General features: G+C 44.8%; 1 protein-coding gene across 2 annotated transcripts in view; it reads left to right on the top strand.

The window, feature by feature from the left end:
- Nucleotides 1-22,217, top strand: part of lama2 (laminin, alpha 2) — a 527,518-nt gene that overhangs the window by 281,827 nt on the left and 223,474 nt on the right. For both annotated transcript variants that reach the window (XM_068025161.1, XM_068025160.1), the window contains exons 18-19: nucleotides 329-415; nucleotides 20,685-20,896. In XM_068025161.1, coding sequence (XP_067881262.1) covers nucleotides 329-415; nucleotides 20,685-20,896 — 299 coding nt within the window. The remainder of the gene's footprint in view (nucleotides 1-328; nucleotides 416-20,684; nucleotides 20,897-22,217) is intronic.

Here is a 22,217-nt window from a genome sequence, read left to right as displayed (position 1 = left end):
CCTCAGGGACACAGGCAAGCAGCTGTACATTCTTTTTTTATATAGTACAGAGGTGTAGGCTACAGGGAATTTCAGACTGAAATGCCATTGAGATGCTGCCATCCTTTTACTCTACTCAGTGTCAGCCAAAATACCCAATAGTCATTCCCGAAACTGTTAGTTGGAATGAGATCCCTGTTCTATCTTTGGTATCGGAAAGGAAAAGTAGTCCTTGTCTGTTTCACAGTGATGATATCAGTAAAGATACCTCGGCTATGCAGCTAATACAATTTTCTTTGTTTTATCTTTTTGTGGTTGTGACTGTGTCTGCACAACATGAACAACATAGTTTTAGTCCAACCTGTCACCTGGATTCTAGGGGAGAGATAATTTGTGATCGGTGCCCTCCTGGATATGCAGGATCCCGATGTGACAGGTAAGAAATCCATGGTCTTTAGTTTTGATCCCACGAGTACTAGGAACTTTTAAAAGCTTCACTGATTGAAAAAGTTCAAAGGAAAGTTTGTTACTGAAAAGTTGTTTGTGGCTTAATTTATTGGCTCAGAAGCATTCTTCCACTTTGCTCACAACTAAAATTTATTTATATCTTCATTTCTTTATGGAGCATATTTTAAATAGACAATATTCCATATTCTATGGTTCTGTACTTTGTTTTTCTCATGCTTTGTAATAATAATAATTTCTTCAATTATAGTAATAGCACATCATTTTCTAAACAGTGTTGTATATAATGGCAGTCATATTAATCGCATGGAAAGTTAGGAAAAAATTCCTTCAAGTCTTGAAGTATTTCTATTGGCATCTGACACACAAATATGCATTTTATCTGAAAATGTTCAAACATCACGGTGATTGAGAACAGATTTTTAAATAAACCTGGCAATTTACAGTGTATATCGTTGAACTTTCAAAATATCCTCAGATAGGATTATGTTACTTTGAGATTAACTTTTTGAATACTTAAGTCTGACACATTAAGAAAATTTAACGGCTAGTACCTTCAATTCTCTCTCAAGGTGGACTTACAATTTCATAAAATTGAGTTGACATAGGCTGATCTATGAAGTGTTCTACCAAAGAAAAAATTCAGGGCTTTCTGCTCCTGTTGAAAATTAATATTTTGAAATGCTGATGTTTTCAGTTCACTGGCTTTTTGATCTTAGTAAAAATAAAATGGTGATTCCACAATAGTTAGAGCGCAATAATTTTTTGATGTTCTAGTATTTCTGAATATAAGATTTTAGTTTCCCAGAAATGCAAAAAACACAATATACGTGATTACAGAATCAGAAAGTGCACACCATATTAGGAGATGATTCACTTGAAGGGCAGTCTTTGATATACTGTTGGTCGTGTTAAGAAAAACATGTTATATTGGGAGTGTCTGCAAGTTTTACAGTTGAAGGAGACACCTGTCATTTTGTGTCACTGCAGCAGAGGCCTATTTCTGTCGGACTAATCACACTAGTCAGTGGGGGATCTACAGTAAGTAACATATGCTGCAGTTTATATTGTTTTAGAAGCAATGGAGCAATGATGCTGCAAGTGAGAGCTTACATGTGCCAAGAGCAATAAAAATAGAGACAAATAAAAGTAGCAAAAATGAAAATTAGTAGAAAAAAATAATTGAGTTTTTGAAGGTTATTGAAAATAGCTGGTATGAAATGTGATAAGCTAGTTGAAACTTATCAGGGTCTATTCATAGTTGAAATATATTTTGGTCTGTTGGTAGTTATAGATAAGCTTAATTTGAGACCAGAGTCCATCTTGCCCTGTTCCAAAATGAGGAAAAATGTTGAATTTGCAATATAGATTTGGATTCTGTTTCTTGTAAATCTTTTATTTTCCTTGAAATTAAGGGTCTTTATTATATAAGTTAATCAAAATGTATTGCTTAATAGTGTTACGACCGACCACTCCAGTCAAAGCCCCCAATCAAAATATACGATTCTGATTGTGGTGGGAGAAACGCACTGTTAATTCAATCCCGTACCTCCACAGATCGCCGAACATCATTTTTTAAACTTTGCAAATTAAAGAAAGACCCAGCCAAATTGTACCATCTATTAACCCCTGAATGAGGCTAACCAAACCAAGTGTCTTTAAATCAACAAATTAACTGTTTAATTAAAAAAACTAAATTCTTAAACACTACTACGATATAAACAACATTTAAAATAGAAAAAATTAGAGTCCTTGCAGATTTACGCTCATGCCGGATATGGAACAGTCCAAGCTTGCTTTAAGTCCTCACAGCTGTCCGATGGGGGAAAAAAGATTCTTCAACAGTAGAATAGTCCACAGTCTAATCCAGAAGTTGAAATTGTTGCTTTCCTTCTCCAGCAATGAATTTCAACAATTAACAACTTGCAAACACTTTTTAATGAATCAATTTGGCTTTAGGATTTTTGAGGGATAAAAGATTGTCACTGTCTAACTTCCCTTCCTTCAGTTTAAATTATCAGAGATCTTTGTCCTGCCTTGACCTTTTAGAACTTTGAGAGAGAATAATAAATAAACAGACTGAATTCTCTTCCTTCAGTTCAAATGGTCTGAGAGCCCTCCTTTCAGGTGCTAACACACAGCTGTCTGTCTGTTTTTCCATTAGAACAGTCTGTCTCAACTAAAAAGCCAATTCAAATGATAACTGCAACATTGTATATCTGGTCCTTGGTCTCCGAATGGCTGTTGATGGGCAACCAGGATGCATCCTTTGAAGCTGGTTGGTTCCCTCTCCGTATAGGGTTGTATCCAAAGGCAACCAAAATGCACTTTCTCTAACTCCTGAGGCTTGCTGGCTCTTAAAGCAGTATGGCTCCTTTTCCAGCCTTAAAGGCACACCGCATTCTTCGTGAAAAAAAAACTACAGGGTTATAACAATATTAATCAAAGTATTATAGCATCAAAATACAGTTCCAATATTTTATTCAGCTGAAAATGGTAACCTTTAAATCCCCTGCAGCAGTATCCTCAACCGTCAGTACATTTATCAGCAGTCAGTAAATGCAATAATCATTTCAAAACCTCAGTTTCAAAAAAACAAGCCTATGATATTCAATTATATAACTGCACAAATTAAATAGGTTATATTTAATTTTTATATTTAAAAAGAATGGCCTATGTTGTATTTGAGGTAGTTACTGTGACAATGATTTTGAGATCACTGCAAAAATTGATTTGACAGCAAATAAGTTAACTTATCTGTTGATCTGCAGCCTATGATATGGCTGGCAGTCCAGTGTTCAGTTGTTTTAACTGGAAACTGTTGAATTCCCATTCCTAATTGCCCATAAATGGGTGTTGTTGAGCCACCTTCTTGAGCCACTACAGTCTATGTGGTGTGGGTGCGCCCATGGTGGGGGGAATTCCAGGATTTTGACCCAGCGACAGTGAAGGAATGGGACTATATTTCCAAGACAGGATGGTGTGTGACTTGGAGGGAGCTTGCAAGTGGGGATGTTCCCTTGCGCCTGCTGTCCTTGTCCTTCTAGATGGTAGAGGTCACAGGTTTGGAAGGTGCTGTCGAAGGAGCCTTGGTGAATTGCGCAGTGCATCTTGGTAGCCACAGTATTTATGTGGCTGGTTCACTCGACCCTGGGGAGGTGGGGTTATCTTATGAGCAAAGGTTGGACAGGTTGGGTCCGTATCCATTTGAGTTTAGAAGAATGAGAGGTAATCTTATTGAAACATATAAGATCTTGATGGGACTTGACAGGGGTGGATGCTGAAAGGATGTTTCCCCTTGTGGGAGAGACTAGAACTAGGGGACACTGTTTAAAAAAAGGGGTTGCCGATTCAGGACGGAGATGAGGAGAAATTTTTTTCTGAGAGGGTTGTGAGCCTTTGGAACTCTTTTCCCCAGACAGTGGTGGAGGCAGGGTCATTGAATATTTTTAAGGCAGAGGTAGATGAATTCTTGACTAACAAGGGAGTAAAAGGGTATCAGGGGTAGGCAGGAAAGTGGAGTTGAGGTTACAATCAGATCAGCCCTGATCTTATTAAATGGTGGAGCAGGCATGAAGGGGCCGAATGGCCTACTTCTGCTCCTAATTTGTATGTTCCTATGCAATTGCTGGTCAACGTTGACTCTCCCCTGTATGTTGACGCTGGGGGTTTCAGCGATGGTAATGCCATGATAATGTCAAAGGGAGATAGATTTTCATTGCTGGCGATGGTCATTGCCTGGCACTTGTGTGGTGTGAAATGTTACTTCCACTTATCAGCCCAAGCCTGAATGCTGTCCAGGTCTTGTTGCATGCCTAGATATCCTTGCTAAGGTGTGGTGCCCAGAACTGAACATAGTCCTCCAGGTAAGGTCTAACCAGGACTTTATATAGCTGAAACATGACTTCTAACTGCTTGTATTTTAATCCTTTTTTACGTCCAAAGTGAATGACCTCACAGTTGCCTACATTGAAATCTATTTACCATGTGCCTGTCGTTGTGTCATATGTGAACCTGGATATGTGTGTCTCTATCCTGCCATCTAAGTTGGTAAAAAATACAGTGAATTGCTGAGGCCCCAACCCAGGTCCCTGTGAGACACCACGGGTCACATACTGCCAATTAGAGTACCTGCCCATTGGATGGGATTTTTGAGGGCAGGAAAGGGTGTGGGTGGTTGCTTAAACCTGCCCCTCAGTTCGGTGTGCCAGTTTCCTGTCACAAAACCAGTACATTCTGAGTTCAAAAGGTCACGTCTGGAGTGGGAGGATGCAACCCGCTCACTATACAGATGGCCACTTAGCCCATTAACAAGCTTGTTCTCAGCTTGTTAAAGGGCCAGTTTTGAATTTTCTTTCTGAGATGCAGGTTCAATGCACCGTCAGAGCCATGGTAGGGAGGAGGAGGTGGTGACAAAAAGTGGAGTGAGCTGGAACAGTGGGACTCAACAAGAGGCAGCATTGAAATTGGGAAGGCCTAGAGAAGACCCTCATTCACAGGAAGCTAGTTGTGCTCAGTGAGAAAAATTATCTTTCGCATCTCTGCATTCTGACATGGGCATTTTGTGTGGAGGGGGGGCAGGATTTGGGGAGGAGGAGAAGGTGGGGGGGACAGTTCCTTCAGCTAATGGGTCTCATGGACTCATGACGGGGAAGGGAGGAGTTCAGGAAGACTCCACATTCCATTGTCAGCGAAGGAAGGACATTAGAGGAAGTGGGGTCAAGCTTCTCCGAGCTTGCTCCGACCAGCCATGAGGAGCAGCATGTTCCGGAGCAGAGACAGACCCCTGGGCAATGGGGGAAATGGGTGAGGAAGGGGCAGGAAGGCTCCAGACAATCCATTTTACACAATCTTCAGCAGCACACTCCATTGCTCTGCCAACCCTCACTTCCCATTCTCCTGTGTCTTGCCAACATGAAATGGAAACACACAAGTCAGCCTTAGTGCAACAACTTTCTCCGTGATTTATTGCTTAACAGTTCACTATTATTTGTATCAGAAACATCCAAATGACCCACAAAGTGGCATTACCAATGTGGTGATCTGTGCTCATAGCCACACATACGAGGTGCTCTCCCTGTGTCTCGGGATGAAGAGGAGGCAGATTGCTCGCTATAGTGCATTTCTGGGCCTGAGATGCCTGTAGCAGTAGACCTCAGCATGGAGGTGCCAGGGAGAGAGCATCTCCAAAGGCTGCTGCACCTTCAATGCTACAGAGGCAGCCTCTGTGACAGTGTGTGACTCCAGAGGTGCTTTGCCCATCTGAGGGACCATGAAGGCAGATGATGAAGACAGAGCCCCATGAGGGGTGGCACCCCCTCATCACCATCTGATGCCTCTTCGGTCCTTTTATGGCACCCTTGGTCACTGGAGGTGAACACCAGCTGGGGCACAACTGGCACCCACTCCATGTTTTGTTTCACCATTTGCAGCATTGACCATCAGTGTACTGTTCCTGCATCCATTCTGAGTGTTGCTTCATATAGCTGTCCATAAGGCTGGCCACTGTCTCAATGGAGGAACTCGTGTGCTCAAACCACAGAGACATTGTGGAACTCGTGAGATGAATGGACTCCTCCGTTCTCATCCCATGACTCTGCTGGTTCTCCAGGTAGAGCCACCTGTTTCATGATTGCTGAGGCTCTGCATCTCTGCTCTGCTGAGCAGGGCTGCACCTGTCCTCCATACTCCACGGGGGACTGGCCACAGCTGTCTCTGTCTCCCCCGTATCCACCTGCTCTGATGTGTGGTGCACTTCACCCTTTCTATCGTTTCTAATAATGTGCGAGGACCCACTGAGGTGCAAGTGTCTGTGCTGGTGGAGGGTTCGCTTGTAAGATGTGATGGTGTAGGCTCAGAATATCTTCCTCCTCCGTCTCCTTGGGAACTTGTCTTTATGTGGGCTTCTGCCCTTCTGTGGCTAGCCTGTGGGAGACATAAGAGAAGGTGGTGAAGAGAGATTGGGACAGTGAACAGATGCTTCTGCTGCCTCCAATGATGTGATGCCAGCTTGTTGTACAGGGAGCATTGCCATTCATCCCTTGAACCTGCAGGTGTTGAAATGTTTTCACACTTTCTATGGCAGATTCCTGTTTCTCCATCCCCAGCATCCCTGTGGCTTGACACTCTAGCCACATCAAGGGCCAGCTCCTTAAAGAGTGTCAGCACTGCGAGCTGGGGCACCCCACTGTCCAGACATGCCCACTCGTTCTCTCTGGCATTCAAATCCCATTTGTCCTGAAAGGTGAATCAAGATACAGTTAATATAGTGCCTCTCTTCCTCACCACTTGTAGTTCTTCACTCGCACTCCGGTCTCCTGTCCAACAGCACTAGGGTTCTGACCTATGCTTATGTGTCATCAAGGCTTCTGAGCACACATCTCTCCCATGGTCAGGAGAACTCTAGGTGCCCTCAGGATGCCCCTTTCTTTTGCACTCTGGTGACTGCTGACCAGGAGACATGCCATCTGGGTCTATCTTTAAACTCACCTTTCCAGACCTGAGAAGGTCATTGAAGCATTTCCAGCATTGCACTCAATTCCTCCCTATCACTCCTCTGCTGCAGACCTTGTGTGCCACCTCCAACAGTGCCCTCTTGGTTAGCCTTGCAGGCTTTCTGTTGCCACTGGCAGGGAACAATATGTTTGGTGCTCAGTCACTGCCTCCAGCAGCACCTCCAGTGAGAGGTCAGAAAAATGGGCACTGCTCTTGCACGTGGGTCCTCCCTACCCCCTGGCCTATGCACAGGTTCTCTTTCCATTTTTTGGATGAATTGCAACCTTAGCTATGGCTGTGGCTGCCGTTTATATCGGGCCCACTGCTGCTCGAGTCCCACTTCTATACCTCATCTGCTGCTGTTAATGGGATGGAAAACGTGACTCTTGGCCAATTAAATCATTTACGAATTAAAAGTGTAACGTATGCATGTTGCCGCAGCGGCTTAGGGTTGGGACCTGGAATTGAAATTCCACCAATTGTTCCTACTCTCTGTCTTCTGCTGCTCAGCCAATCTCCTAACCAGGTCAATAATTTGCCTTTAATTTTATGAGCTTCAACTTTAGCTAACAATCTCTTATGAGGGGCTTTATTGAATATGAATAACATCCATTGGTATTCCTTGTCCAATCAGGTTCGTCATCATGACATACCCTTCACTAATCTATGCTGGTTGTCTTTGATCAGCTGAAACTTTTCAAGGTGATCAGTTACTCTATCCTTAATAATAGACTGTAGGAATTTCCAGACAACAAATGTTAGGCTAACTGGTCTATTCCCCAGTTTCTTTCTCTGACCTTTCCTAAATAGTGGATCATCATGTGCAATTTTCCAAAGGTACAGTTCTTGAATCAAAAGAACTTTGGAAGATCACAGTTAGGACATCTGCAATGTTCTTCACTTCAGTTATGTGGATAGATTGGAGAAGTTAGAACTGTTTTCCTTGAAGAAGAGAAGGCTGAGAGGTGTTTTGATAGAGGTATTCAAAATCATGAGGGGTCTGGACAGAGTAGATAGAGAGAAATTGTTTCCACTCATGAAAGGATCGAGAACGAGATGGCACAGATTTAAAATAATTGGTAAAAGAAGCAAAAGCAACATGAAGAAAAACTGTTTCACGCAGTGAGTGGTTAAGGTCTGGAACGCACAGCCTGAGAGTGTGGTGGAGATAGGTTCAATTGAATCATTCAAAAGGGAATTGGACTGTTATATGAGAAGGGAGAATGTGCAGGATTACGGGGAGAAGGTGGGGGAATGACACTACGTGAATTGCTCTTTTGGAGAGCCGGTGCAGACACGATGGGCCGAATGGCCTCGTTCTGCGCTGTAACAATTCTGTGATTCTGCATTTCTTACCTACTTCCTTTCAAACCTTAGGATGAAAAGGAACAGAAAATAACATGCAACCAGTTGAAAGTGTAAAGCCTAAAGTTTTTTTCTTCAAATTTTATTTCTGGTTGAAATGTACAGAAGGAAAATTACTCAAACCTAAAACATGACTAATAATGCAATCCCATTCCTGTGGCCTTGGGAGTGTTACTTTTTGACTGCTGTGTTTTTCTGTAGTCCTGTGAAATGATATTATGCTATTCTGTGAGGTCATCTGCTTTGCATAATATTACAACATTGTTTTCACTGGAACGACGGAGGTGGAGGGGCGACATGATAGAGGTTTACAAAGTTATAGGCGGCATGGACAGAGTGGATAGTCAGAAGCTTTTTCCCAGGCTGGAAGAGTCAGCTACTATGGAACATAGGTTTAAGGTGAGAGGTGCAAAGTTTAGAGGGGATGTGTGAGGCAAATTCTTTACACAGAGGGTGGTAAGTGCCTGGAACATGTTGCCGGGGGAGGTGGTGGAAGCAGGTACCATAGAGACGTTTAAGAGGCATCTTGACAAATACATGAATAGGATGGGAATAGAGGGATACGGACCCCGGAAGTGCAGAAGGTTTTAGTTTAGGCAGGCATCAAGATCGGCGCAGGCTTGGAGGGCTGAATGGCCTGTTCCTGTGCTGTACTGTTCTTTGTTCCCAGTGTAGAGCACATGATGCAAAGGGCTGTAATACAGCAGCTCTTAAAGGCTACTTCTAGCTAATGCTACTGAGGGATAGAAATGGCTGCAGCAAGACCAGGATAGTCAATGACATCCAACCAAGATGCAATTATCAAGTGACTCTCCTTTAGGGAACAGGAACCAACAAAGCCAACCATGCAGCATCCATTTCATTATGAGGGTTAAGCTTCATTTCAGGATCTGAAACTCCACTATGGGCCATGAACCCACTGACAATTGTTTGACTGTTAATAGTCGACAACATGACTGGAACCCAATGCCACTTCCCCCACACCACCCCCCGCCCCCCCCCCCCACTCTGAATTATTCTGATTTCAGCACCTGATAATGCAGAGAAATAGCAACATGAAAACAGGCTGTTCGGCCAGCTAGTCCTTGTTTGTGCTTATGCTCCACACAAGCAGTAATTCTAATCCTATGTGTATATCCTGTTCCCTTATCCCTTAAACTTCATGGCGGTGGGTCAAATGAAGTGTGGAGCTCATGTAGATACCCATGGCAGCCATCACTGAGACTGTTGGTTGTCTTGAGGGAGAGATCTACCTTCCACAGCACCAGAGGGAAGTGAGATGTCACAGGGGAGCTGGAGGCCTGGCACTAGGGGCAGGGCAGATCCTTGCTTCATCGATGGTTACTGGGATCTAATGCTGCAGGCCATGAGGGAGAAGAGGGAGATCCTCTTCCTGGAGAGTGGCAGGAGGAGGCCACCTCGTCGTGCAACAGAGGCTCCTCTCTGTTCAGTGTTATCCCTCTCCACCCCCTTTTCCTCCACCTCTCTTACCTCCTGCTCCTTCCCCAATGAGCTGTCTCCTTCCAGGGCCTCACTGTCCTCAAGGTCCACGCACCTCTGGAGGGCCATGTTATGGAGAGTGCAGCAGTCCACCACAATGACCGAGACCATTGCAGGAGGGTATTGGAGGGTGCCACCCGATGATCCAGGCACCAGAATCACATCTTCAGAAACCTGATGGTCTTCTCACTGGTTGGCCTGCTGTGCAGGTGGCATTGGTTGTTTCCCTTCTGTGCCTCTGTCTAGCGCTTCTGTAGAGGGGTCAGTAGCTATCTCTTCAAGAGATTTCCATTGGTCCCCTTGCTGCCATCACTGCACTTTGGGGGCCAGAGTAGAGTACTGAGGCAGCCTGGACTGATGGAAGATGAAGGAGTCATGGCAGCTGCCAGAAAATCAAGTGCACACATAGAAGAAGCTCTGTTGTGGTCGCATACCAGTTGGATGTTGAGGGAGTGGAAGCCCTTCCTGCTGATGGATCTCACTGGCCAGTCATTGGGTGCCTTGATGGCCACATGGGTACAATCAATGATGCCTTGCACCTGAAGGCATCCATTTGATGTCTTTATTTGCTGCCTCTGCTTTAATTTAATCAGCCCATTCCCTTAACTGTCATGTCCCTTCACAATGCGCCTGTCTTCACAACCCTATCATGTTTCCCCTATGGCGTTTTCCCTGTTCAAAGAATTTAAAAATAGCTCACAGCTCCTGACAAGCTTGTTAATGAGCTCTTTAATGGGCTCAACAGGCCAGTAATTGGATTCAGGAACGCAACCCATTTCCTCCCAGCCAGCTGAAGTTTAAAAATAACATTGCGTTCCGGAGGCGGCGTTACCCAGTGCTGACCTCCCTGAACGTAATCTTCAAATCGCGCTCGCTGCCATTTCTGCTCTTAGCAGGGTTTGGAAATTTGACCCACTGTTTTCTTTTTTCTCTCCCCACTTCAATTATGCTAGTAGTTTGTTAGGTGGAGTAGAATAGACTAAGTGTCAATACTTTTCTTTTGTTTTTTTCTAAACCTATCAAAGTATGCTATTCAGCAACAGCATTAATTTAGCAACTTTGATTTATATAGCACCATTAACAAAGTAAAACATCCCAAGGCATTTCACACAAGCATAAGGAAAAATGGATGCTCAGCCAAAGAAAGAGATTTTAGGAGGGGTAACCAAAAGCTTAGTTAAAGTGTTGGGTTTTAAGGAGGGCATTAAAGGAGAAGAGCAAGGCAGAGAGTTGCAGGGCTTTGAAGAGGTAATTCCATAGAGTTGGCCTTAGGCAGCCCAGAGCAAGGCCAACAATGTGAGGGAGGAGGGGCCAGAGGAACAGAGAGTATGGGGGCTGAAGGAAGTTACAGAGACATGGAAGGATAAAGTCATGGAAGCATTAAATGACAAGGATGATAATTTTAAACATGAGACATTGGGTCAGGGAGCCGTTATAGATCAGTGAGAACGGGGTGATAAGCTGACATGATTTTGGTGTTCGATAGTGTATAGGCAGGATAAACTACCATTTACAGAAGGTGGAAGATGATAGGCCAGCCAAATGAGCAATATAATAGTCGAGTTTAGACTTGATAAAAGAATTGATGACACTTCAGCAGCAGGTAGGCTGAGGAAGCAGGCAGTTTTACAAAGGTGAAGTAGATGGTCTTTGTTGAATTTATTGCCCATCCCCAATTGCCCTTGAGAAGGTGGTGGTGAGCTGCCTTCTTAAACCGCTTAGTCTGAGTGGGGAAAGTACACCCACAGTGCTGTTAGGGAGAGAGTTCCAGGATTTTGACCAAGCAACAATGAAGGAACACGATATAGTTCTAATTCAGGATCGTGTGCACCTTGGAGAGAACTTGGAGGTGGTGGTGTTCCCATGAACCTGCTGTCCTTGTCCTTCCAGTTGAAAGAGGTCATGGATTTGGGAGGTGCTGCTGAAGAAGCCTTGGGAAATCGCTGCAGTGCATCAAGTAGATATACACAGTATAGCCACGGTGTGCCACTGATGGAGGGAGGGAGTTTTTAAGGTGCTGGATGGATGCCCGTCAAGCAGACTGCATTGTCCTGGATTATGTTAAGCTTCTTAGAATAACTAACCATAGAAAAAAATGATTCACTGCTCAATTTCCTTCTGAAAATTAAATATTTTACATGTATCAGTACTTGTTATGCAAGCCACAGCTCTGCACAATTTAGCAAAACACTTCTAAAATGAGAACTAAATATATAATTAGTGATGGTATGTCAGCCTCTAATTACCTATTTCATTATTGATGAAATTATTTGTTAATTTTTATTTAACTGGGGCACATCTAACCATCTGTGGCAGTGACAATTTACAAATATGTGATGTGACAAATACTTGCCATCATTCTGTGTGGGAGCCCAAAACTGTTGCTATAAGTAATAGTGTTTGCTTTGTACAGAATAGTTTTTTTTTAAAATACATATAATTTTGGTAAATTGGTGTTCATCAAGTTGAGGGTATCCCCTGCTGCAGAATGGAATATTTGTGCATTAGATACTTCGACAACTGATGTAACATGGGTCAGATATAAACCCTGATTTTGCCAGACCAGCAAAATCAGATTTGGACTGGCTGTAGTAGTTCACAGTTGGGAGGACTGGCTTCACCAAATTGTGTGATGCAAATCTATCTTTTTATTTTAATTAGCTCCCCGTGTATGAAAAACCCTACACAGAGATCCTGAGCTGAAAGCTTGTTGGTTGCAAGTCACACAATTGGACAAGTCAAAAGCTCATAAAGGGCTGCTGCTTGACGTTAAAGGTTATTTGCCAGTCATTGTTCTGCTGGAGGCTGAAGGGAGGAACAAAGTTTGCAGCATCAATGAGGGAAACAGCAAACATTTTCTTGTTAAATAATGAATTGTTGGAGATGTTGCTGCAGGAAGTCCTGCAAAGGAAGATTTAAAATTCCAGGTGAAAGTTGAGTAGCTGACTGGATGAATGCAGTCTTCCAGGTCCACAGTAACCTTCATACAAAGCATGGACTCCAGCTAAATGGTCATTTGCTACACCATCTGGTAAATAACCTATAAAGCATTCGCAGAGTATTTACTCCTTTTTCATAGAAACATACAACACAGAAAGAAGCCATTCAGACCATTGTGCTGGCTCTTTAAAGTGCGATCCAATTAGTATCACTCCTCTGCACTTTTCCTGTTGTTCTGCATTTTTTTCTTTTCCAAGTGTATATCCAATTCCCTTTTGTAAGTTACTATTAAATCTGTTTCCATCACTCTACATGGAGCACAATCCAGATCATCATAACTCGCTGAGTAAAAAAGATTCTTCTCATCTGCCCCCTGGCATTTTTGCCAGTCACCTGAAATCTGTGTCCTCTGGTTACTGACCCTCCTGCCAATGGGAGCAGTTTCTCCCTACCTACTCTATTAAATCCCCTCATAATTCTAAGCACCTTTATTAATTCTCCCCTTAACCTTCTCTGTCCTATGGAGAACAATTACAGTTTCTCTAGTCTTTCCAGATAAATGAAATCGCTCTCCCCTGGTAAATCTCCTGTGCAGCATCTCCAAGGCCTTGACATCCTTTCTAAAGTGCAGTCGTCGGAATTGAACACCATACTCTAGTTGAAGCCTAACCAGTAATTTATAACAGTTTAACATGACTTCCTTTCTTTATATATATATATAAAGTAAGAAACCCATTTTTTCACAGCCTTCTCAACTTGTCCAAGCACCTTGATAGATTTGTGTATGTGAACACCCAGTTCTCTTTGTTCCTACACTCCTTTTAAAATTGTACCATTTACAATGGTGTTTCATTTAGCAGAAGCTGCATGACACAATTGCAGCATGAGACAAAAATACTTTACATATTGCACTGAAATATTAACTTTCAAAAGAGCACCTGCAAACTAATATGAAAAGGCCTGGTGCAGGGAGATGTTCAGGCACAGGGATGCTGCTTGGTGTGCTCAAACACTTGTTGACATCTGATTAAATATGCTCTGCTTTTTGACTTCAGCCTATCATCGTTGGGAGAGAACCAGGACAGATGGTGGGCTAGTGCAATTTGAGCAGTTGACCCTTGCTCTTTTTGGCTGAGAATTTGTCAAGGGAATGTTGTGTCAGGCATGTCACCTGCCTCAAGCACTCCATCTACCTCAAACACTAGCAACCTGGAGAATGTAGCCACTATGCTTTTAGACATGATTCCAGCATTGCAAGCACAGTAACTCCAGTGGTGGGCTGGTCCTTGAGATGCTGTCCTGTTACAAAGAGGTTCTCTTCATCCTATGCAAGTAGCCCAATGTGACTAATCTAGGGATATTGCCAACTTCCCAACATTGTTCACTGCAACTTGTTTTTAGTAGCAACAATTGAAAATAATGAAGAAACATGTTGGTAATTAAACTAAAGGCTTTAATAGGGCATAAATAAATAGGAAATTCAAAGTATGCAAGTTGTCCAATTAGGAGTAGATAAGTGCTCACAGCCAAAAATAAACAAAAATTCAATATTGACTCAGACTCTTTTCCTCTTGCTTTACCAATTACTGTAAATCTGGTCACGCAACCATTTTATGTGGGTGCAATGTGCATTGGGGCATAGCCTCACCCAAAGTCTTAAAAGTAAACTTTATCTATGTATTCAGTTTCAATGAGATACATGCATGCCTGCAGCCTGACCTATCAGCACCAAAAACCTCACATCACAAAATGTGGCATGCAGCGAGTCAGATGAGTGAGAATGGGGTCTGATATCCTGATTCACTCCTACCCCCAGTGGAGCCTTGTACAATTTACTCTAAAGTAAAACGACCTCTACCTTGCTTGAACAATCTATTTTAACTTCAACTACAGTGACCAGCATTTACTTAACAATGTTCCTATCCCAATAGCTGCTTTTCGTGATGGCCTTGTAATATGAAATGTTGTACTATGATAAACATCCCTTAAGTAGTTTCTCTCAGTTGCAATGGCCAGATTATTTTGGCTGCACACAATTGATGTAACCTCTCACTACCATCACATATGCACATTATATGCTGCATCCAAGCAAGGGCATGCCCAGTGGTGCACGAGATGTTAGAGAACTGAAGATAAAGAATGTGCAGGCAGTAGACCTTGCTTGCACACTTCAGACTTAACTTATCAATGAATTGTCTAAATCAAGGAGTCAGATTCATTAGTAACTGAATATGAAAGGCTGTTTCAACATCATGACGGAAACAGATTACATGGCATGTGTCAATATTTCTGTAACTGGATAAAAGGAAAGTTTCTCTTGTGTCCAGTTCATAACAATTTTATTGTAACTGGGCCTCAAACTATTAAATTACTCCTTGAACCAAATATCCTGACTAGTTTCATCAAGCCCTTATATACTGACTTAAATGCTATCATCTGTTAGCTATTTTTTGTAGGTGTACAGAATACATTTTGTGTTGCAGCTATTTCAGCAATGAACTGCGAACTTGTTTCAGCTTGGGAAGGTCTGAATAGCATTAATTTAAATCAGAAATAAAAACAAAAATCCTGGAAACACTCAGCATATCAGGCTGCATCTGTGCACAGGAACAATTGGTGTCTGACCTCCTGAGTCTTTCCAGTATTTTCTGTTTTTATTTCAGACTTCCAGCATCTGCAGTAGTTTGCTTTTGTTTTAATTTAAATCGGAGCCATTTTGGATTCAATTATTCCATGATTTTGTAGTGCATTATGTTACAAAAGCACACCACAAATGCTCAAGAAGGAACACAAGAGCATGAGTTTGCGTAAGTGGTACAAATTAATGTTGTACGCTCACATCCACTGAGATCTGTTTGGAAAGCTTCCATTCTTGTTGCAGTTAACATGTTAATAACGATTAAAGAGAAGACTTTCATCCTAGTGAAAAGAGAGCTTTGGCTCTTGATCCAGCCAAGTCCCCTGTAGGTTGCATTTCTTCTACTGTTCATCCACTTAAGTCTCCAGCTGCTCTGATGGCTGATGAGATGTAAGAATTTATATGTATTCAGTACAAGAATGTAATAAAGCTTAAAATGACAAATTCATGCACTGCCAAAGAATCTAATTTCTTGATCTTGATACTGTTAATCTCATAAAACACCAAGGCCTGAATTTTAGGCGGCGCGCTTTGAACGCGGCCCGCATTTAGCGGCCGCCGCTGAGCCCCTGCGATATTATGCAAGGGGGCTCATTAACATCACTGTGACACACTGCCCCCCCCCCCCCCATATTACGTGGGGGGAGGTGGGACATTTGGTGTAGTGAGGATCCTTTTGACAACTGTGTAGCAAGTGCTGGGGCCCTATTTAAAGCGTCCCAGCACCTGCTTCCTGACAGCTGTCAAAGAAATACTTACCTCACTGTTGAAGAGTGGGGCTGCTGTCAATTTGGCACCAAAGCACAAAGTGCTGGAGAAACTCAGCAGGTCAGGCAGCATCTGTGGAGAGAGAAGCAGAGTTAACTTGTACAAGTTCACAGACCTGAAAGTTAACTCTTCTTCTCTCCGCACAGCTGCTGCCTGACCTGCTGAGTTACCCCAGCACTTTTTGCTTTGCTGTCACATACTTACCCTGCTGTGACCCAGTGTCTTGTGAAGTTGCGATCCTTTTCTTCCACTAAAATGTAACATTCCTTCTTGTAGGCATGCCGCACCTAGGTGAATAATCTTAACGCGCACATTCCAGGACAGGAGACTTAAATATACCATAAAAGGCAAATACACAACAGAAATAAAACCATAATTGAAGAATATCGACATACTATGGACTTCTAATCATCTGACTGTGAAAAGCCGCAGACTAATATGCATTTGGAATCTGTATTCATTTGTCTGCTAACAGTTATGTGAAAATACATGTAACGGCAATTAAGCGATCTCTGTAAAAAGCCAGGAAAATAAGTTCATATTCCAGCTGCATTGCCAACTAGAAATATTACACCAATAACTATGATCAGCTGCTGCAGAAGCAAAGTGTTCGTAAGCATGTGTAATAGATAAAAAATTGTGACACCAGCACAGATTTCCTCACCAGTCATGCATTGGTTTCCAAACATGTGCAAGACAAACCTTGCAGCCAGAAGTTAGAGCAGTTACACGGTGGAGTCACCTTTACATTTAAAGGACCACACCAAAAGCCGAGGATGGCAGAGGGGTGCTCTAGGATGGCCCCATAGTTCAGCGATGCCTCCCTGCTCACTCTCCTCCAGGCTGTGCGGGCAAGGCCGGAGGTCCTTTTCCCCAGCGATGCTAAGAAGAGGTCTTTCCGCCTGAACAAGGCAGTCTGGCTGGAGATGGCAGAGGAGGTGAGTAGCCAAAGGGCCATCTGCCATCAAAGGGTCCAATGCCGGAAGAGGATGAATGAGCACTCCCCTAGCCAGCCGGGGCCCTCTAGGCCTCGTGCGCACAGGGTACGAGTGCCAAAGTCATCCACAGCCAAAGGGCAATCAGATCAGTAGCCTTCCTCCAGTCAGGCTGCGAACGCAGAGGTTGCACTGAGAAGGGCCACCGCAAGCGTTTACAGAGAACACACTGACACAAATGGGAATGCACGGGTGTCACAGCAATGTTAATACAACTTTCACTAAATGTTCCTCACCAAAATGTGTGTCCTTCTCTCTGTGTGAAGGATGTGTGCCAGCATGTAGTGCCAATGTCACGTCCCTTTGCATCATTGGCCCTTCAGGAAAGCCTATGTATGCAATAACATCATTGCCATGCCACCATTACTCAGGAGCATCTCCACGGATGCAGTGACATGGACATTGGCTCAGTCAGCTGCTGCCTCTAATGGTTTACACAGGGATGCTGTAGATGTGGACTGGTGCACAGCAGGTGAGCGAGGGTGTTGTGTGGCTTGCAGAGCTCATGTCGGTTCCTATGGAGCAGACAGCCTTTGTCTGATAAGCCACTTCCGTACCTCCCCAGTTCACTGCTAGCCCTCCATGCAGAGCCTGGGTGCCATCTGCCCTTCCATGCATCTTTCCTGTTGTAGGTCCTCATAGTCCGAGGAGGAATCCTGTTGCCGTCTCTCCTCATCATGGGAGGCCTGCCCCCTACTGGGTGCATAGTTGTGCAAATCACATCATCCTATCATCCAGGCATTGGAAGCGCTTTTTCAGCATGCCGGTTGCCTGTTCAATGGTGGCTCTTGTAGCTCAGTGGCTGGCATTGTATCTCTCCTCTGCAGCAATGGTGGGGTCTCTCACTGGTGTCAGGAGCCATGTCTGCAAGGGATAGCTCTTATCTCCAAGAAGCCACTCCTCCATCTGAGCCAGTTCAGTGAACAGCAATGGCAGCCGGGACTGGTGCAAGACCCAGGTGTCATGGCAGCTGCCTGAGAAGTGGACAAAAATTTGCAAGAAGCATCTCCAGTGATCACATACCAGCTTCACCTAGATTGAGAGGATTCCTTTAATGGTGATGTCTGCAGGTGGTAGCCTGGTGGAGGCCTGATGGCCACATGAGTGCAGTCTATGAACATTACAACCTATGGTTCTCTGGCAATGCTGCTGTAACCGATGGCCTTGCTGTGACAGTCAGCCCTGAAGCGGACATACTCACTGGCCCTCCGATGCAGGGCACCAGTGACCTCCCTGATGCAGCAGTGCACTGCTGACTGTGTGACCCCACAAAGGTCTCTGATGGGCCCCTGAAATGCTGCATAGGCGTCAAATTTAAGAACCGCTGCCACTATGAGGACCGCAGGCATAGGATGTCCACCGAAGCCCATGGGCTGCAGGTCATCGTTGAGTAGGGCACAGAAACGTGTCACCATCCCACCATCCTCTCTACATGCACAATCGCCTCTGAAATGGGTGCTCTGACATCCGATGACATGTCCTGTGGGGCCTGTAGATGTAAGGCAACCGTAATGGCGAGCTCCCCTTGGGGGCTGTTGCTCACGATCGGGGGCCTCTACTTGGATTGCACCTGCCTGTTGATTTTGCCTCTGGCGCATTCGGATCCTCAGGAGAAGTGGATCACAAAATGTAGGATGAGCCATACCCATTTCCATGTGATAAATAAATTTGAACCCTTCATTTATTCAAAGTTTCCTAACAGAGCAGAGATTGGTGTTGACGGGTACATCAGGTGCTTTCATGGATCAACTATGTGTCGTGGCATGGCATTACCCATCTTGGGTAACACTCAGCGTGGCACTACATTACCACATCAAGCTGTATCGATTGCCCCCACCATCCATATAACCTTAGCACTCCGACCCTTTTTGGCACCCTTCCCACACATAGGGTGACTAGAGTGCCCTTCACACACACAAACAAACACAGAGAATACACTGTTTATGGAGCGAGGGTGCACAGTACCTCCCTTCATGCCCGCAGAGATTTCCTCCCAGTAATCCCAGACCCCCTCCCTCCTCCCTTTCCGGAATGCAGAGTGAGACCCCTGTAATCCCCCCACTTCAGCCTCCCTTTAAGAATGCAGAGCTGAGACCCCTGTTTATCTGGACTTACCTTCACTGTCCAGTACTCCTGTTTCTGATGTCCTGTCTGGTTTTCTGTTCTTAACCTTGCCCAGCTGAACATGGGTTCAGCAGCAGGAAGGATCCACTACCAATCCTTTATAAAGGGTTCAGCAACTACTTCCAGTTTAGTTGTTGATTGATTTCTACTGGCTGCTGCTGTGTTAGTAGAAGTGCTATTTAACGTTGCTGAAGTCTACAGGGAGTGGTGTGGCAGATGATAAAGGCCTTGGTTCTTGACTTCAAGTCAAGAAGTCATGATTGGAATAGTTTCTATCCCCCTGACCAACAGCATGACAGGGAGAATGAACAGAGGTGGCAAGAGGAGGACATGCTGCTCAAAGAGGGAGGAGCAGGAGAAGGGCTGTTAGCAGGAGGCCACGTCCTGAAGGTCAGGAGAGCGAATGTGGCTGGCTGCAAACTATGACAAAACGTCTTTTCGGACTCAGCTGGCCCTCCTCTCGGGGCAGCTGAATCTGGGATGACCATGCTGGAAGTTACATTTCTGCTACTGCAATCTGGGCAGCCTGGCCCTGATTCCTTCAAACTACATGAGTGGCATCTGAGCAGGAAGGTTGGAGGGCCCATATATGTTATATTCATGAAGGATAACAACATTGTGTGACATTGAGGGGCGGATTTAACATGAATGTTATGTTCTTACGTTCTTAAAATGGTGACCCCACCCACTGGTTGAGAAGTCAGGGGAGAGCCCGCCTCTGCTGGGCCTGGAGGCCATGCTGCTATTTTGCGTAGCCCAGGCCCTTAATTGGCCTCGGTCAGGGCTTCTGCCCCTCTGAGGCAGGAAGTCCCAGCTCCAAGTGCTGCTGGCTAATCAAACAGCTGGCAGCTCTTCAGTTCCGGCAGTGGCCAAACTCCCGACTAAACCCAGCTAGAAGAGGACAAAGGACATCACGCTTCAAAGAGGTAAGTGGGGGTCAGGCCTCGCCGGGGACAATTGTTTAGGCCCCAGCAAGGGGGGCAGGGTGGGTTGGGTCAAAGAGCAGGGCAAGGTGACTAGTTTTAGCGGAGGCGGCCCATGCTGCTGGGGGAGCCCTCCGTGGGGCACAGGGTGCCCAATCAGGAGGCCCCTCCCCAGCTGCAAGGAGGCCACCAGGTATTACCACCAGGTGTTGAAGTGCCGACCGCTGCTGTTAAAATAGAGGCGGGAGTGGATAGGCAACGGGCATGGCACCTCTGCCTCGCTCACGATTTTACGACCCTCCCCTCCCACCCATCGCCGCGCCTCGATAATTCCATAAAATTCAATACTTCTTCAGTTCTTGAGTACCAAGCTATATCATTAAAACCACACAGTTTGAGTTTCTATGAATATCTGTATTCTCAAAGGTGTTACAAGATAAAGAAATACAATTGTTCAGAATTTTAATTTTGAACTTTGCTTTTGTTACCTAGATGTTCTGAAGGCTTCTTTGGGCGCCCGAGTAAACCAGGTGGATTATGCCAGCCCTGCCAGTGCAATGGTAACCTTGATCTGTCAGTACCTGGCAGCTGCAATACATTGACAGGAGAGTGTCTGCGATGTTTTCAGGGGATTTCTGGTCAGTTCTGTGATCAATGTGCTGAAGGATTCTTTGGAGATGCTGTTGCAGTGAGGAATTGCCGACGTAAGTGTGTTGCATTCTTGAGTTAGTATTTGATCCTTAAATGTGACAAACTAAAAACTTTAGAACTTTGTTTTTTGGTACAGTCAATAAATATTGAAATGATTGATGATGCTTTGGGCAGATCCTAAATGGAAATAATTTTGAATGTAGAATCTTGAGCAAAAGAACTCCTGATAGCATAAAGTTACAATAGAACTATATATCCTTCACCTTGATGTTGTTGCAATGGTAAATCTTATGGTCTGAGTGCCGGAGCGGAACCCCGTAGGCGGTCATGTGTCACCTTTGGCATGTTTCCGGCAGTTCCTGCAGCCATACTGGTGCCAAACGTCGTGCCCTGCACTCCTTTGGACCCCACCAGAAAGGCCAAGAGGGGGGTTTTGATGACTGGGCAACTCTCAACCTCCATAAACTTGCCCAGGCATGCACCATGGAGAGGTCACTCCATAGTTGCCTCACAGCGACTGGCACAACACGGAAGGCAGCAGTTTCGGGTTATAAGTCCAGATAAATTGGCGTAGAAACTGGGCGCCACGGGTTGCCTTTGTCGGTGGGAGAGGTCATCGCACCTCACTGGACAGCTACCGCCCGCCTCAAACCGGGCAGCCCCCGGTCAATAAGGTTCTGTCCCGCCACAGCCTACCTGCTTCAATGGGTGCTTGGAGCTCAGGGTCATTGCCCGAAAGGTGGACTGATACACCGCACCAAACAACATGAAAAAACGAAAGAAGGTACCAGCCCTTCGCTTTGCAAGCTGGAACGTCAGAACTATGTGTCCTGGCCTGTCGGAAGACCTTACACAAATCAACGATTCTCGGAAGACCGCCATCATTAACAACGAGCTCAGTAGACTCAATGTAGACATTGCAGCACTTCAGGAGACTCGCCTCCCCGCGAGTGGATCTCCAGCAGAGCAAGACTACACCTTCTTCTGGCAGGGCAGGGATCCTGAAGAACCAAGACAGTATGCAGTGGGCTTTGCCATCAGAAACTCCTTGCTCAGCATGATAGAGCCTCCCTCAAATGGCTCGGAACGCAGACTGTCCATCCGACTGCTCACCACCTCTGGTCCAGTACACCTACTCAGCATCTATGCTCCAACACTCTGCTCCTCACCTGAAGCTAAAGACCAGTTCTACGAGCAACTCCATAACATCATTAGCAGCATCCCCAACACCGAACACCTATTCCTGCTGGGGGACTTTAATGCCAGGGTTGGGGCCGACCATGACTCATGACCCTCCTACCTTGGGCGCTATGGCGTTGGAAGGATGAATGAGAACGGGCAGAGACTGCTTGAGTTGTGTACCTATCATAACCT

The sequence above is a fragment of the Heterodontus francisci genome, chromosome 3, assembly GCF_036365525.1.
Source record: "Heterodontus francisci isolate sHetFra1 chromosome 3, sHetFra1.hap1, whole genome shotgun sequence".
In the NCBI taxonomy this organism is placed as follows: domain Eukaryota; kingdom Metazoa; phylum Chordata; class Chondrichthyes; order Heterodontiformes; family Heterodontidae; genus Heterodontus; species Heterodontus francisci.
The sequence above is the reverse complement of the archived record's forward strand: the minus strand, read 5'-3'. Positions and strand labels throughout refer to the sequence as shown.